Here is a 16,472-nt window from a genome sequence, read left to right as displayed (position 1 = left end):
CATGACCCTTGACCTCTGATGACATCACAGGAAGTGATGTCATTTGACCCCACCCCAAAGTAACATCAAGGGAAGTCATGGAACACAACCATTTACCCCTTGACAAAACAGGAAGTGGCATCACATATTGTTTCAAAGTACACTATAACAAATATGGTTACAATGTCACTGTAACGTGATGTACATTTCATACAAGAATGGATTACCATATGTATCAGCAGAATAAAAAATGCTATACCTGCAACTTGCGCAAAGCAAATTATGTAGACTGAAATCGATACTCATTCTACTCTGAATGCTATTTGGAGGATTTTGTTTGCATTGTAATTTTGGGGTGTTTAAGAAAAGACTTAATCAGTGACTCACCCCATGAAGTATGCCTGAAATAAATCTTTAATGAGTCAAGCAATTATTGGATAGAATTCCAAAAAGACAAATTATTTGTTATTCCTATTCGTTCTTATTTAGGGTCACTGCTCAAAGTGTTACACTTGTGGAACCTCTTGATTTTTTTAAGAAGCATGAACAAGAAAGCCAGCCACTCTAGCAACAAAGAGGCACATGCAAACAGCCTGGCAGCTTCAATTTATAAAAATAAAATAAAAAGGGGTGTTTTTTTAGGAGTAACAAGGGAGACCTCAGCGGTCGCAAGTGCGACCCCTGGTGACGTCCCTGGAAAAACACAAAGAAACAAAAGAATAAACATTCAGGGGGCTAACAGCCTGCTCTAGTGGAAGAGGCTGTGCTGCTAATGTTGGTAGCCCTGGTGTTGGTTCTGGTGAGAGAGGCTGCACTGCACGTCTTTGCTGTCTGTCCAGATGACAGAGGCTGCTGTTTATTGTACCTGTCAGTAGACTAATTGAAACTTACCAACACTAGTGAGGTAGAGCATGGCGTTGTTCAGGTCACTTGTCTCCTTCTGTCCATAATATGTGACTTTCACCTGTGAAAGTAATGCGAGTTAGTCATTTATTGAAGAACATGGTGTAATGTCGAACAGAAATGAATGAAATTGTAAGAAGTAAGAGAGAGTGGATGCAGTCCTAGGGAAAGGTTCCTTCACATAAGAGAATTGTTTGATTGAGTGGCGCATATCCCGTGTGGACTGGAAGACATAACAATATTTTTAACACTGAAAGCCTGAGACCAGCATTTACACATTTATAAATTACAAAGCGTATCCCTGAGGGTAGAATGCTGGGGAGGTGAGTTGGACAGTTAATTTGTATAGGTGTGTAGAGGGGTATGGCAGTGTCCTTACATAGCTAGCAGGTGGAGTTTGAGATGCGTTTTGAAGAGTTAGGCTGCAAAGATGGCTTTGATATGATATGATAGGCTATTTATAACGCACTTAATACCCAGAGGTTTCTAAGCGCAGACCCAGGGATTGAACCTGTGTTGCTCCGTGTCATCTTGTTTCCAAGTCGAGCACGCTGCCGCTGAGCTATCCTCCTGGGACCACTCCACCCCACTCAACAGGGATGCCCATGGTGGCCATGGGCATCCCTGTTGAGTGGGGTGAGTAGGGAACAGGAGGGAAAGCGTGAGGAGGCACAGGGGTGCCTGGGTCAGATGGCTTGTGAAGAGATGAAGGGTAGAGAGCTCAAGAGGGTGAGTAAAAGTGAGATGAAGTCAGCGAGGTAATGGGATCTAGTTCAACTCAACCTTGGGACATTTCCCCCACACTTTACTGCAGCGTTTTTATGGGGCCAGCCCACAATAACCCGGTACTACCGCCTCCCTTAGCCCAAACCCCATTACCTGTATTTTACCCGAGTCCCTCGACCCACCCCATAATTACCATGCTAAAATGTCCCCGAACTGAATCTGGAAAAGTAGGATCACAACTATATATTAACTGTCTTGCCAATGTGTTTCTCTCTCCTGTTCCCTTCCCATTTAGCCTTGTGGCGCTTTGAAATGCAATTCTGTTGTATAAGTGCTTAACAAGGGCTCAATAAATAAATTAAATAAATAAATAAAAATTACTGCGGCGAGATGGGGGAATACCGGTGTAGTAGGGAGAAAGTGCATGGATACATTTTTAGATGAGCAGCAGAGATTTAAAAAATGAATAGTTTTGCATGGAGAGCCATCTAGCATGCTGTAAGGAAGGTAACAGTGGAGGTGGTTGAATGGTGGTTGAATCTTAGTTGAAAAGTGTGTGTGTCACAAAGGTGAGGACCTTGTTGAGGGGAGCAAAAGAACAGAGGGGAAGACCAAGAGGTATTGAATTGATATTTTATTTATATCGCGCTCATACACGAGTGTTTCAGAGCGCGACAAGGCAAGGGAGGGGAAGCAAAGGAGAACAAAACAACGATCTTACTAGGCCCAGTGACATTGAGAACGCACAAGTGCATGGGAAAGGGAAAAGGGGAAAAAGTGCAAGGGAGGGGGGAGAAGTGGCAAGTGCGGAGCAGAGTAGAAAACCGATAACTAGTAATAAATAAATAAAATAAATAAATAATAATTACAATAAAGGTGGTAGTGCAGCCAGCAAGTGGCAAGTGGCAAAGGTAGGCTAAAGCAGTAGTCTTACTCATCAGGTTCAAGAGCATGTGGTGAAATATGTATGCAGAAATATCTTGTACATCAATCTAACACAGAAATACGTTTTACACCCATAAGAAAACGAATCGTAAAAGCCGACTGCCAGGTGCCTCCAAGCAAGACTTTCTTTACATGGGTTCCTATTGAATTCACCTTTTGCAGGTGCAAAGAAAAGGCACCTTCCATAGGGGAATATAGAATAACGCTGCCTGCATACAAAGTGCATGCTGTCGGAGGTGCTCTCGGATTTGTAAGGCGGAGCAGGTGAGTCAGGAATATTCATGAATTACTACCTGTCCCCCCTCGCTCCACCAAACATACCATTCAATATTGCATGGTGCATGAAAAACATATGTAAACTGTGTGATGCACGTATTTTAGACACTGTTGAAAATGCCCCTCTAAGTGGTTAGGAATGTCCGAAAAAAACAGTCCATTTTATAAAATGGATGTCATTTTTCTTCCTGTATTTGACTGGCTGTTTACCAAAAGGTTATGCTAACATCTGTACGGCCCTTGTCCTTTTCAAACTTCACAATGGAGAGGATTCATGGAAGGGCATCTATTCTAACCTCGCCCCTGAAAGGGGCATCAGAGGCTGGGGGGCACAACCATCACTAAGGCCCCAGGCTGATGAGCACTCTCCCTATTTCTTGCAAAGACCAGCCAGCCCGCCGAGGGACCACATGTTTAGTTGACAAGCAGGACTAGACCACAAGTACTGATTTTGGCAGCGGCTTGCCTCAGTCAGACCTCTTTTCTATAGGACCCTGCATAGGATCCATGGCTTTTTTTGATATGTTTTTATATTTGATGTGCCAGCAGTGTTTTAGCTGCAAAAAAGTGCAGTTTTTAAATCAATGTTTACATGTTTTCATATTTGTTTTTACCAGACCCTATAGTCCCTTTTGTTTCATTTGTGGATTTACCCTTTTCTAATTTCGTTTTAGTCCAAGGCCACCTACCCTTTTAAAAACTACTTTTTGCTGATAAAAATTCATACCAATTGCCCTTTGCTTTCCCGATTATGCACCTGTTTTATTTATAGTCCCCCCCCCACACCACCCCAAAAACTACTACCACCACAAATGCAACATATTGCTCCGGTTTTAGGAGTCTCAGAAGAGAGGACAAGAATTATATGAGCAGCAAGCCTGAACTCTTGACCTCACCACCATCCCCGCCCCATAAAAAAACACTCTATGATGGTGAGTGGGACACTTACACTGCCGTGTAAGCTCTTAGTCTAAGATGTATGTATCCTAACACCTTTCCTTCTGGATGTCCGAATACATACTATAAATCATCTAAAGTATAAAGAGGCATTTTTGGTCACAGTGAGTACTATGAAGAAACCGTGACTCAACCCTCACATTGAGTCCCTCTCTTATTCACTCAGCAGAACAGCTCCACTTACTTTGATGTCGTTGGGCTCCCTGCTGACCTTGGTAGTGGTCAATGAAACCTCCACACCCCTACTCACAGGCCACTTTCCAGCTCCTTTAAAGAACCCTTTACTCAAATTATTATCAGCGACGTTGACGTTCACTCCAGGGCTTCCTTGAATGTCAAACGTAGAGACGCCAGGTGGAGCGGATCTAGAACAGAAAGTAAACATGTGTCAGGACATGTTGCTACAAGGGAGCACCCCTCATGGAAGCCACACGGTCTGAGCCCTTTCCTTGATTCCTTTTTCCACCCAGCACTATTAAGGAGGCTGGCTCGGCCGCCATTTTACAGTGCCTTTAGAATCCACAAAAGACGCATAGTAACTGATCCTTGGTGACTGTAGTTCTGTAACTACACACGGTGTGCCCAGAGCATCTGAGTATTTGGGTGCATGAGCCCAAAGGGCGTAACAAATAAGGTCTGGTCTATGTAAGTAGGGAGTGCCATCGCTCCTTTTGTGCTGTTGAATCCTGCCTGAGTTAAGCATGCACTGTAGGGATATGAGTGCATGTAACTAGCAGGACACCGTTCCTAAGGCCCGCAAGATAGCAAATGAAACGATAGGCACCGTGGTCTGGATTGTACCGTCTACCGTCTGAAAAGGGACCATAGACCAAACTAATGGCCTGAGTGCCCTGACGTATCCTGCTTACGGAAAACACTGAATAAGTAAATAAAATACAATTATTGATGGCAGGCATTGGCGTCATGACATGGCAGTACAAGCATCCCCGGGTCTTTGTCATTTCCATTGGGACACAGAAGGCCTTTTTTATTGGTAAACATGCTCGGGTTTGGTGTGCAAAGGCGTTTCATTTTTTTGTAAATATAGATGTCCACCATAAATAAAAGTTGGGTTATCAAAAGCAAAACTGATTTATTTCGGTATGAAAATCACATACCAACATATAAATACATCTTCACCAAAATCGATCCCCTCAGAACTAATTATAACAATATGTTAGCATTATTTTAAACGGGTAATATAGTAATAAATACATTTAATAAATAAATCAATAATCTCTGGTGGCATAGCCCAAATTTAATTTCCTCTCGGATGGGGAGCTATCGTTACAGTTGATTAGGGACTCTTAGCAGCATTTTCTTTTCTTAAAAACCAAACTTTGTTCAGAAACAGTGAAGTACCCTACAAAATTAGTGTTGGCTCCGTCTGAAAGCATAGAGAGAGTGCTTAGATGAGAGATCCAAGATTACGTTTCTTAAAAATTAGAAAAAGATATTTCGATCTCAGTGGGGGATAAGTGGGGGATATGCAGGGCATGATAAAAGAAAACGCTGTATATTTTCATTCTGGTACGCATGTAACTTACAATCCTTTTTGCCTCTCTTTCCCCATTCGCTTACAAATGTTCCGCGGGGTAGTAGTATGCCTGAACAGAACTTAAGAAGCGACAACCTTGCTTGACTATCTTCTTTTGTAGAGAGATAAGGTCCTCGAATCGAGCAAGCTTGTCACTAGTTTACACGCTAGACACCACGCTTCATTTGCCGTTTTTATGAACGATTGACTGGGAAGATTACAATGTTGGCTTGGAAGAATGGAATCCCAACATTGAACCAGTTCTGTGTCCTTCACTAGCTTGCAGACATATCGAAACCAGAGTAAATAATGGGAGCCCGTTTGTGGAAGGAGATCTCGGCACACTTCCCTATAAACACCTAGGTTATCGATGGTCCAAAGTTGGGGCCGAACCAAAAAGGGTCTCGGGTCGGCTTCCTATGATATTTCGTACATCCCCCAGCTCTATCATCAGATAAATGTTTGGGGTGCTCATTGGTAGATAAACACATTTTCTCAGTATTTTCACTTCACAATTTTTCAGGTTGTTCAGATTTCTGCACCATATATTGCTGCAGCTTGTGAGTTCGGCCAATAGAGTTCTAATGTTTGGATCATAGTCCCCCCATATCAATTAGAGAAACCATTTATAATTAATCAAAGTTTTTTCAGTGTCAATTCACTCCTGCAGATTTGTTTTGCCCAATTGCCCCTTTTGCCACTTCTCATTCCCATCTAGTCATAATGGTCCACCTCAGGGGCCTGTAATCTCTGGCTCTCCAGATGTTTTGGACTAAAACTCACATCAACCTAGCTACCATAGTCAATGGTGAGGGATCATGGGCGTTTTAGTCTAAAACATATAGAGAACCATAGGTTGCAGATCCTTGGTGTACCCGTTCAAGATTTGAGTCTTTCACCTGTATGCTTATATTCGGCACCTGCTTTTTTAGACCAAATTAAGTACTTGGTATTAACTGTATTGAGTTCAAGACCCATTCTGACAGAATGGGAATCGAAACATGCCATAGTTTGTAGCAGTCCAATTGGGGTATTGATTAAAAGGAATGATGGACTGAATTGTGTTGGGATGATAGGATGCTTGTGAACTCTCCACCCAAACAGGGAGCATCTATCTTTAGAGCGCTTAAGGATTCTGCTAGAGTGTTTATGTACAAGCAGAAGAGGAGGGGGGCGAGAACACATCCTTGATTCAGCCCTCTCATGGCCAAACAGGTGTGTTCTCTCTCCCCATCCCATATCTCATCTGTCATGTAATATAATGTAATTGTCTTTTGTAGAGAGCTTTTCACCATTAGTATGGTCCAAACGCACTGTAGGTTCAACACCCTCGGGGGACAGAAGTCCAGGTATGGGAAAGTCATCATAGAGGTATTAAATGCTTGTTTGCATTTTAGCCAATCAGAAGGTAGGTAGGGGTGGCCAAGTCCCTGCTAGCCACCTGTGTTGAGCTGGCATGTGGATGGGTGCTGAGAGGTAGTTCGGGAAGCATGCAGGCGCACGAGAGACATTATCTGTGCTGCTAGACCGAATGTTTTATAATAATAACTAGTTTTTATATAACGACAAACCCGCAGGTATCCAAGCGCTGCAATAACAGTTGTTATTGTTATCCAACAACGTGGTACTCAATTTATCAACCTCAGAAGCATGAAAGGCTTCAAACCTGTATCAGCAGGGTGCGCACGGATGTCAGAATGAGTGCTCAACTCGCTGTGCTATCTGACCGGCTATAGCCGCATTCTTATGGCAGAGGTGTTATGCAATGTTTCTTAGAGTAGTGTATGTAGTGAATGGATGCTGAGAGGTAGTCTGGAGAGTATGCAAAAGCAGGAGACAACAGTCATGTGTACAGCTAGACTGAATTTTTATTGTGGGGGATAGCTGCATCCTTATAGCAGGGGTGTTGTGCATTGTGTCTTAGAGTAGTGCATGTAGTGGATGGGTGCACAAGTGCTAGACTGGAGAGTATGCAAGAGTAGCAGAGTAATTTATGTGTGCAGCCAGGCTGAATTTATCGTGGGCGATAGCTGCATTCTTAAAGCAGAGGCATTGTGCAATGTGCCTTAGAGTAGTGCATGATAATAGATGCATGCGGGTGGATGGCAGTGTCTTCAGCTAGTTTCGATAAGTGTGGAGTTTTATATGTACCTTTGTGTCCAGGCTTGGTTTCTTTGTTGAGTGCAGCTGAATTTAGAAGGGGTGAATTCAAAGTACGGCAACATTCTACCCGCTTGCGATATAAATGCATCTAGTATAAGATAGTGGCTGTAGTCTAACATGTAACTAGATTCAATATCTTGGCTACACTCTGGAATGTACCTGAATTCAAACATTGGATAACCTCATGAATTCATCTAACAGTAATTTATTTGCTACCCTCAAAAACATTGGCTGTCCTACACAATCCATCTATATACAATACATTGGTTTAGATACAATACATTGGTTACTTTCAAATTTAATCTAGGTGCAATACATTGGCTACTATAAGAGATAAAGTAAATGCGGTACATCGACTACCCTCAACATTCATCTAAGTGCAATACATTGGTTACCATCAAAATTAAAGCTGAATGCAGTACATTGGCTACCCTCAACAGTTCATCCAAATGCAATTTATTGGCTACCCTAAGAATTCATCAAAGAGCAATATATTGGTTACCATCAAAATTAAATCTGAGTGCAGTACACTGGCTACCCTCAACAATTAATCTAGATGCAATACATTGGCTACCCTCAAAATTCATCTAAGTGCAATTTATTGGCTACCCTAAGAATTAATCGAAGTGGGATACATTGGCTAGCCTTGCCTTTGGATATCTCCCATAAGTATCAGGTGCGATACTTACTTGTCTGCTTTTCCTGGCCTCATGCTTTTGTATCTGCAGTGTGGATTCTCTCCTGTTTTCTATTGGGTATTGTTAGTCAGGTTTGTTTTGGCAAAAGGTTCTTACCTTCCTTTGGTGATTGTATTGGAATTTGTTTCTGCCTCGGTCATACTGGGTTGAATAGCTAGCTCAAGGGGGAAGTACAGGTTTAGTCAGGGTGCTGAGGGGAATAGAAATGTCTGGAGGACCTTCTGGAAGGCCAGGCGGTCCTCTGTTAATTGGATGATAACTGACATAGAATTCCAGATAGTGGGGACTTGGACAGAGAAGGTGGTGCCTCCAGTTGCGGTTGATTTCAAGGAGGGGATCACCAGTAGGAGAGTAGTCCCTGAGCGCAGAATTCTATTGGGGTGGTAGTGGGTGATTTTCTGTTGAAGGTATTTTGGGCCCGTCTTTTGTATGGCTCAGTGAGTAATGAACATGGCTTTGAAAGCAACTCATCGTCCCACTGGTAGCCAATGGAAGATACAGAGGGAGGGGGTGATCTGTTTTTGGGGCCAAGGGCCAGGGGCAGACTAGCTGCAGAGTTCTGGACTCTTTAGAGCTGGGGTGGTTTGCAGGAAGAGGGCTGTCTTTCCACGGATCATGATCTTTGTTTTTCTGGGATTGAGCAGGAGGTGGTTGACTGTCACCCAACGATAAATGTCATTGAGGCAGGCTGCAAGGTCTGAATAGGAGCGTAGACGGACTTGGTGGTTCTAAAGATGATTTGTGTGTTGTCGGCATAGTTGTAGCAGGTGAGGTTGTAAGGGTGGATAGGTGCGGGGAGAGGGCTCATGCAGAGAAGAGGGGCTAGGTAGGTGCCTTGAGGGACTTGGTTATTGATGTGGTGAGTTGATGTAGTGAGAGGAGGGAGTTACACTTTCTATGACATCATAAATGATTCATCCATCGCAGGATTAACGAAAGAATTTCATACCCAAATGTGCACCTTTACTTATATACAATTATTGAATAACCGATCCAAATTAACATGTTTCCAAGTTATGCATTAACAAATCTCCATCATTGTAGACTTGATTGTCTAAAATACATTTACAACACCCAAAATTACACAAAATACAAACATTGTATATCCCAAAGTTCCATCAAACTAGAGGTTGCATATTATAGATGTATCCTCTAAGTGAAACACGTGTTGGCAGAATCTAGGTTGTAAATTATTGAAAGGCTGCATGCAGGCTGTGATTGATGGAAACTTGGGATATACAATGTTTGTATTTTAGGTATTTTTGAAAAAGTATTGTAAATGTATTTTAGACAATCAAGTCTACAATTATGGAGATTGGTTAATAAATAATTCGGAAACATGCTCATTTTTGATTGATTATTCAAGGATTTTATATAAAGTAAAGGTGCACGGTTCAGTATGTTGTTTTAGAAAATTGGAATGGTGAATGGTCCTATAGGGGGAAGTGATGAATCCTGCGGAGTCATCACTAAATCTCGGTGGTGAGCTCCTCTCACATGGCCAGGGGATGGCACCCGCTACCTGATCCTGATCCTGGGGGTGGTATTATGAGGGAGGATGAAGTGGGAGGAGATGACTGTTGAGAAGAAATGATGACTACTTTGGGAGGGACGCAGTATTTACCCCCCCTTTTGAAGACAGCACTATACCACCTAAACTGTTGATGTCCTACTGCCATTCTGAGAAAATAGCCATTCACACCTCACATGTACATAAAACACAAAACAAAAATCACATCTCCTATCTCTGATGGGGTTGAATTAGGTAAAAATTCTAAACAAAATCTCCTTGGAACTCATGTTAATCCTATGGACTCCAGCTCCCATAGTTCTTCAGGTACTGAGACGAAGAAGAGGGAGAAGGAGTTAATGTGGGTTGAAAGAAACCCTAAGCAAAACGTACAGACTAGTTGTTGCAAGGTGAAGCAGCTGCTCAGGACATTTAAAGATGGTATTTACGGGCAATCAGAAGTTGGAGAGAGACAACGCACCTTGGGTAAAGCGAGAGGCAGAAATTCTGGTGAAGTCAGATGCTCGGGAGCAGACCGGGCTAAAGCAGGCAGGTGTTCCCAAGCTGCCACTTATCAGCAATCCGCACCTGAGTGGCAAGAGACACAGAGGAGCATGACAGGCTCCAAGGTGAAGCCGTGACGAGGCAGGCAGCAGAGGAGAGGCTGTGCAGGACGTGGTCGAACAGAAAAACAGCCACTTTTCTGGCAAGTGGAAAAGAGACAGAGGGAACAGCTGAAAGGAGGTCTGTTAAGTGGTGGATGCCATTCCCACATTGTGATCTCGCCACAGCAGCGATCTTTCCCTATTTTATCGGTCACTGAACCGGATCAATCATGGAGATTTTGCATTGATTTTTAGATAAGTCAACAATGTTTCCCAGTTTGACAGTTATCCCATGAATAGAATTGATGATCTTTGTTAGGGAGAATTATTCAGAATGGCTAATTTCCCTTACCTACTGAGTCCCTCAGCAGCTTTGCTGGATTTCCAGGATTTATTTTTTCACCTATTTAGAGTGAGAGCCTTTTTTCCCACTCTTACATGTGTTTTGCTGTGTGTGTTTAACATTCTTGTGTTCATAGACTGTGGAACCTCACCTACTCCATAGGCATCATCTTTTTACCTTCAGTGCAGTGACACTGGGTTGTCTTTTAGACTTCCCAACTCAGACTTCATTTTCTGGGACTGACTACTGTCTCCCAGAACATGTAAAGTTGCCATTGACTTTATTGGTCTCTCTAAAAATCCACAGACCCAGTACAAACTATCTTACATAGGGTACTGGAAAGGGTTAATACTTATCCCTTTTTGTCTGTTTCTCTTGGAGCATTGTTTCGTGCCCTTTTCATCAAGACTTGGCTGGTGGCAGTGGTAACTACCCTGTTTTTCCTACCGCGGTTATCTTAAGTAAACTTGGTATTGTTTTAGGCTATCTTGGTAGCCTCGAACTTAAACCCGCTGTACCATACACATTTTTATACGGTTCCGGCTGGGTTTATTCACCATTTCTTTTTGAAAATGACTTTCTCGTGTTTTACTCCACGCGCCAAACCAGGTTTGGTTCTTTTGTTCACCGTCTTTTCTCGGGCTTCTCCACAGAAGGCCTCTTTAGGCGCCTGAAAGTCTGGGTAGGTAGGATGTGAGGGAAGGGTTTTAGGACCCTTTACATGGGTTCCCTTGGTAACCCAAGTCGCACTCCTGTTTGATTGGCTATGTAACTGCCCCACCAGGACAGCCACCCTGCTGTGTGATTGACAGCCAGGCTGTGTGAATGGGGGAAAACTGCATAAAAAGCAGGTCTCTGGGTCTGGAAAGGCAGAGTCACCACTGGAACGAAAGAACCGTTGAGGAACTGACAGAAGAGAACCCCTACAACAACTGAACCTCCTGGTGAAGCCGTGCTGCAGGTCCGAATCTTCAGACTCCAACAACAGAGAAGATCTACCAGGAATCTTCTTCCCCTGAGCTGGTGGGACCAACCAGTTTGCCCAAACTGCAAGCCAGGACTCCCTCCTCTGGTCGAATTTGCTGTACAGAGTTACAGTGAACTGGATAGCCAGGAAGGTCGGACCCTGCTTGTGTTTTAAGGAGCACACCTTTTATTTGTTGCTTTGCTCTGCAGCTGGTTTCTTCCCTGGGAAGTGCAGGACCCTCCAGTCTTCCTACTTCATGTCAGTCCGACAGTTGCTTCAGGAACCGTGAGCCTGCAGGACCTGCCAGGAACATCCGCCTAAGCTACAGCTTCTTCTCCTTTTAAATGTACTGTGCAAATCCGGTTGTTCATTTCGTCCAGTCAAGGTGAAGGTGTGTGAAACCTTTCGCCAATCTGAGGGCTTGTCCTTCTCTACTCTTTAAACTAACTTTTCTGCCGACCAACCTTGTCCGGAACTCTTGGCAAAGACCTAACCGCAAACTACCCTGAACTGTGTGATCTTGAGCAAAAGACTTTTGTCTTATTGACTCTGGCCCTACGCCTTTTTTATTTGATTCCATCACTGTAGTTCCTCTTTCTAGATTGCCCTGCTTACTTACCTGTTGTTGCTGCTCGATTTGTATCTAACTTTGCATTTCCCTCCCTTTTAAATTGTTGGAGTGCCATTTTGCTCACACTTCATTTATGAGCTTAACTTGTCCAGAATCTATTGGGAGTGGTGTGGTGTATTAAGAGTGTGATTCTTCAACTGCTTTACTTTAGTGAGATGTTGTACAACTGATGTGTAAATACATGTATATTCTTTTACTCAGAAACCTTGAGTCAATGTTTGTTTGAATCATAGTAATTGCTGTCCTTTGTATAACTATTGATACTGCTCACTTGCTCTTGAGATAAGTCTGGCTGCTCAGCCATCGCTACCACTTTACTCTGTAGTACAGGCTTGTACCAAAGGTGAATTGTCTTAATTGTGTGTGTTGTTCCCAAAGGGTACTGCATATAATTCTGCCTAACAATCTTATTGACAGGTTGGGAGATGCAGTATACCTCTCCACAATTTATCTGACAAAGTGATACTGGCAAGTTCCAGTTGATCCCGTAGATAAACCAAAAACTGCTTTTTCCACTCCCCTAGGTTTTTTCTAGTTTTAAGTCCTACCTTTTGGTTTACATGGGGCTCAGCTACCTCCCAAAGGTTAAAGGATGAACTTCTTCAACCCTATGCATCCTTCTGCAGAGCTTATATTGCTGATATTATCATCCATAGCAAATCCTGGAGAGAACACATGTATCATCTCTTCTTAGTTAGTAGAGCCCTGAGAAAACCATGGCTTACTGCAAATTGAAAGAAATGTCATCTTGCTAGGTCTGCAGTAAAACACCTTGGTTTCTTTGTAGAAAACGGATAAGTTGAACCCCAGACCGAAAAGGTTAAAGCAGTTAAGGAAAACCCTTGCCCTAAAACCAAGAAAGAGCTAAGAGTATTTTTAGGGTTGGTTGGATATTATAGATGATTTATTCCTAATTTCTCTTACAGATACACTCAGAAATGCTGAACCTCAGAAAATCAAATGGTGTCCTGAAGATCAGTTATGTTATAATAAATTGAAACATATTTTGTGTAGTGAACCTGTGTTGAAGGTGGCAGACATCAACAAGGAATTAATTCAACAAACTGATGCTTCACACACAGGCTTAGATGCAGTTCTTTCCCAAAGTCGTGATGATATAGAACATTCAGTCCTCTATGTAAGTAGAAAGTTATTTCCCCAGGAGAAAAATGATGTGACTATTGAACTTGAAGCCTTGGCTATTAGGTGGGCCATAACCTACCTTAAATATTATCTAACTGGTAGAAGGTTCTGACTTATCACAGACCATGCCCCATTAAAATGGTTGAGTCTCTGCAAGAACACTAATGCAAGGGTCATGCGCTGGTTTCTTGATTTACATCCCTATTGTTTCATCGTAAAACATTGAAAAGGAAAAGAACGGGATAATGTGGATTTCCTTTCCAGGTTCTCAAAAGAGACTGTGAAATCAGTGACATTAGGGGAAGGGCATGTGATGAATCCTGCAGAGTCATCACTGAATCCCTGATGATGAGCTCCTCTCACACGGCCAGAGGATGGCATCCGCTACCTAATCCTGACCCTGGGGGTGGTATTATGATTTCGGATCATGTGGGAGGAGATAACTGCCGGGAAGAGATGATGACTCCTTTGGGAGAGACACGGTATTTACCCCCACGCCCTTTTGAAGACAGCACTATACCACATAAACTGCTGATGGCCTACTGGAATTCAGAGCAAATAGCCATTCACACCTTACATATACATAACACACAAAACAAATCTCCTATCTCTGATGAGGCTTTATTAGGTAAACATTATAAACAACATCTCCTTGGAACTCCTGTTAATCCTCTGGACTCCAACTCCCATAGTGCCCAGGGTACTGAGACGAGGAAGAGGGAAAAGGAGTTAATGTGGATTGAAAGAAACCCTAAGCAAAAAGTAAAGACTAGTTGTTGAAAGGTCAAGCAGCTGCTCAGGACATTTAAAGATGGTTTTTACCAGCAATCAGAAATTAGAGAGAGAAGATGCATGTTGCGCAAATAGAGGGGCAGAAACGCAGGAAAAGTCAGATGCTCGGGAACAGACCGGGCTGAAGCAGACAGGTTCTCCCAAGTTGCTGCTTATCAGCAATCCGAATTGGAGTGGCGAGAGACTAAGAGGAGTGTGGCAGGCTCCAATGTGAAGCTGTGAGGGAACCAGCAGCAGACGAGAGGCTGTACAGGATGCAGTCATACAGAAAAACAGCCACTTTTCTGGCGAGTGAAAACAAAACCGAGGGAAGAGCTGAAAGTGGGTCTGTCAAGTGTGGGATGCTATTCCTACATTGTATTGATATTGTATTAATATTTTATTTGCATTGCCCTCGTACACAAGTGTTTCAGAGCGCGACAAGGCAAGGGAGGGGAACAGGGGAGAACAAAAAAAACGATCTTACTAGGCCCAGTGATATTGAGAACGCACAAGTGCATAGGAGAGGAAAATGGGGAAAGTGCATGGGGGGGTGGAGGGGAGGTGGAATAGTGCTGAGCAAAAGAATACAAATAAATAAAACATAAGTAAATAAATAATAAAAGCAAAAAACAGTGGTAGTACAGCCAGCAAGTGGCAAGTGCTAGGTATAAGGCAACAGGCAGGGTGTGCCAGATAAGTGCAGAAAACAGGGGGGGCACTGTAAGGTTACAAGTACAGACCCCAGTGGAAGGGATTGCCAGGAGGCAATGCGGGAGGGTGCAGGATGAGCAGGTACCTGGGCCCAGAAGTCAGAGGGTGACCAGGCGCACAATGCCGAGAGAGAACAGATCAGCAGGGAAGAGGAGAAGAGAAGGCAGAAGCGAAGAGGAAGGTCTTGAGGTGCTTCTGTAACCGGAGACGGTTCTCCTCAAGTTTCATAGTGGCAGGGAGGCTGTTCCAGAGGGAAGACCCAGCAGCAGTGTGCAGGAGGCCGGGAACGTCATGAAACACTAGTGAGTTGGCCCAGAGAGAATCGGAACCCTGGGGCAAACCAACAGATACACGGACACTTGAAAGAGTATTTTGAATACAGACCACGTAATTTAAAAGACTGAAATTGTACAATTTCTCATGTCTGAAATGTCAATATGCCGATGATTATGATGAATTATTAAGGTTTCATGTTTAATGGTGTTTGTTTGAAATTTGTAATATTTCTTAGTGAACTAAAACACATAAATAAATATATAAATGTAAATTTCAATATGGGGAAAGCTGGAGCACATATGACTATAAGCAGATGAATGTTGATGAGGAAGCTGAAAGACAACATTTGCACAAGTCTCCAAATATCAGAAGTTAATGCGGGGAAAGTTCGAGCAAGCATTGCCATAAACAAATAAGTACTGTTCAAGAAGTAAGAAAACTTGAACTTGAACTAGTCTTAATATGTGAGAGGTCCATATGGGGAAGCTTTGGATCAGTTACATCCAGAATCAATGAAGTATAGAGAGTAAAGGAATACAACTGCGCTATGGTAGAAAATAAAGAGAACACTGAAAGAAGGACTGATAAATGGGATATATCAGGCAGCAAGCCTTTTGCGTGAAAGATACCTGTCAAGAAAGTATACCAGGGAGTTTACTCAAAGTGTATAAAAGAAAGAGACATTGTATGGAGATACCTGTCAGGAGAGTGTTCCAGGGATCCAGAGGAAACTAAAAGACACCTGTACCATCTTTGAAATAACAGTTGTGCAAAAGAGAAACTTTTGCTAGCCTAGAGACGCTGTTACTTAGAAGAGAAATTCTTGTCCTCCTTAAATAAACATTGTTTGGGAAAAGACATTTTTGCCATCCTACCTGAAATATTCCAGGTAAAGGGAACTACCCTCTGAATCCAAGGACTTCTCTTTTGGAGAAACCATTTCTGTTGGATTTATTCATTTGTTTCACCTTTGAACATTTTCGTTAAACATAAGTCAGAGACACTTTTTCCTTACACTTCTTAGTTGTTGATATTTAGTGTGAGGGTCAGAATTGTTTTGGAGACAAGGACAGTATATATAATTTTGATGACAAGACACAGACTGATCTTTAGTTTTAGTTTCTTCGGCAGGGAAACTTTCTTTAATATAGGGACAGAAAGACCTTTATCCAACCCTTTTCTTTTAATGAAGATGTCTGATGTTGAGAACACTACCACTTTGTGTCCATCTCTCATTTCAGACCCCTCACTGGGACCAATAATTTCCAGTGCACCCATTAACTAAGGCTAAGTAGCATCCGAGGGGGGACACACTGTGTCCAGACTCT

The 16,472-nt window shown here is 42.8% G+C and overlaps 1 protein-coding gene across 1 annotated transcript in view; it reads right to left on the bottom strand.

The window, feature by feature from the left end:
- LOC138473212 (protein-arginine deiminase type-3-like) overlaps positions 1-16,084 on the bottom strand; it is an 85,264-nt gene extending 69,180 nt beyond the window's left edge. The window contains exons 1-3 of the mRNA XM_069611780.1: positions 16,020-16,084; positions 3,971-4,151; positions 871-943 (exon numbers count right to left, since the gene is read on the bottom strand). Of these exons, the coding sequence (XP_069467881.1) occupies positions 871-943; positions 3,971-4,151; positions 16,020-16,084 (319 nt within the window). The remainder of the gene's footprint in view (positions 1-870; positions 944-3,970; positions 4,152-16,019) is intronic.
- Between the last annotated feature and the right edge of the window lie 388 nt (positions 16,085-16,472).

Source organism: Ambystoma mexicanum, chromosome 8, assembly GCF_040938575.1.
Source record: "Ambystoma mexicanum isolate Mex_15411 chromosome 8, UKY_AmexF1_1, whole genome shotgun sequence".
Lineage (NCBI taxonomy): Eukaryota > Metazoa > Chordata > Amphibia > Caudata > Ambystomatidae > Ambystoma > Ambystoma mexicanum.
The sequence above is the reverse complement of the archived record's forward strand: the minus strand, read 5'-3'. Positions and strand labels throughout refer to the sequence as shown.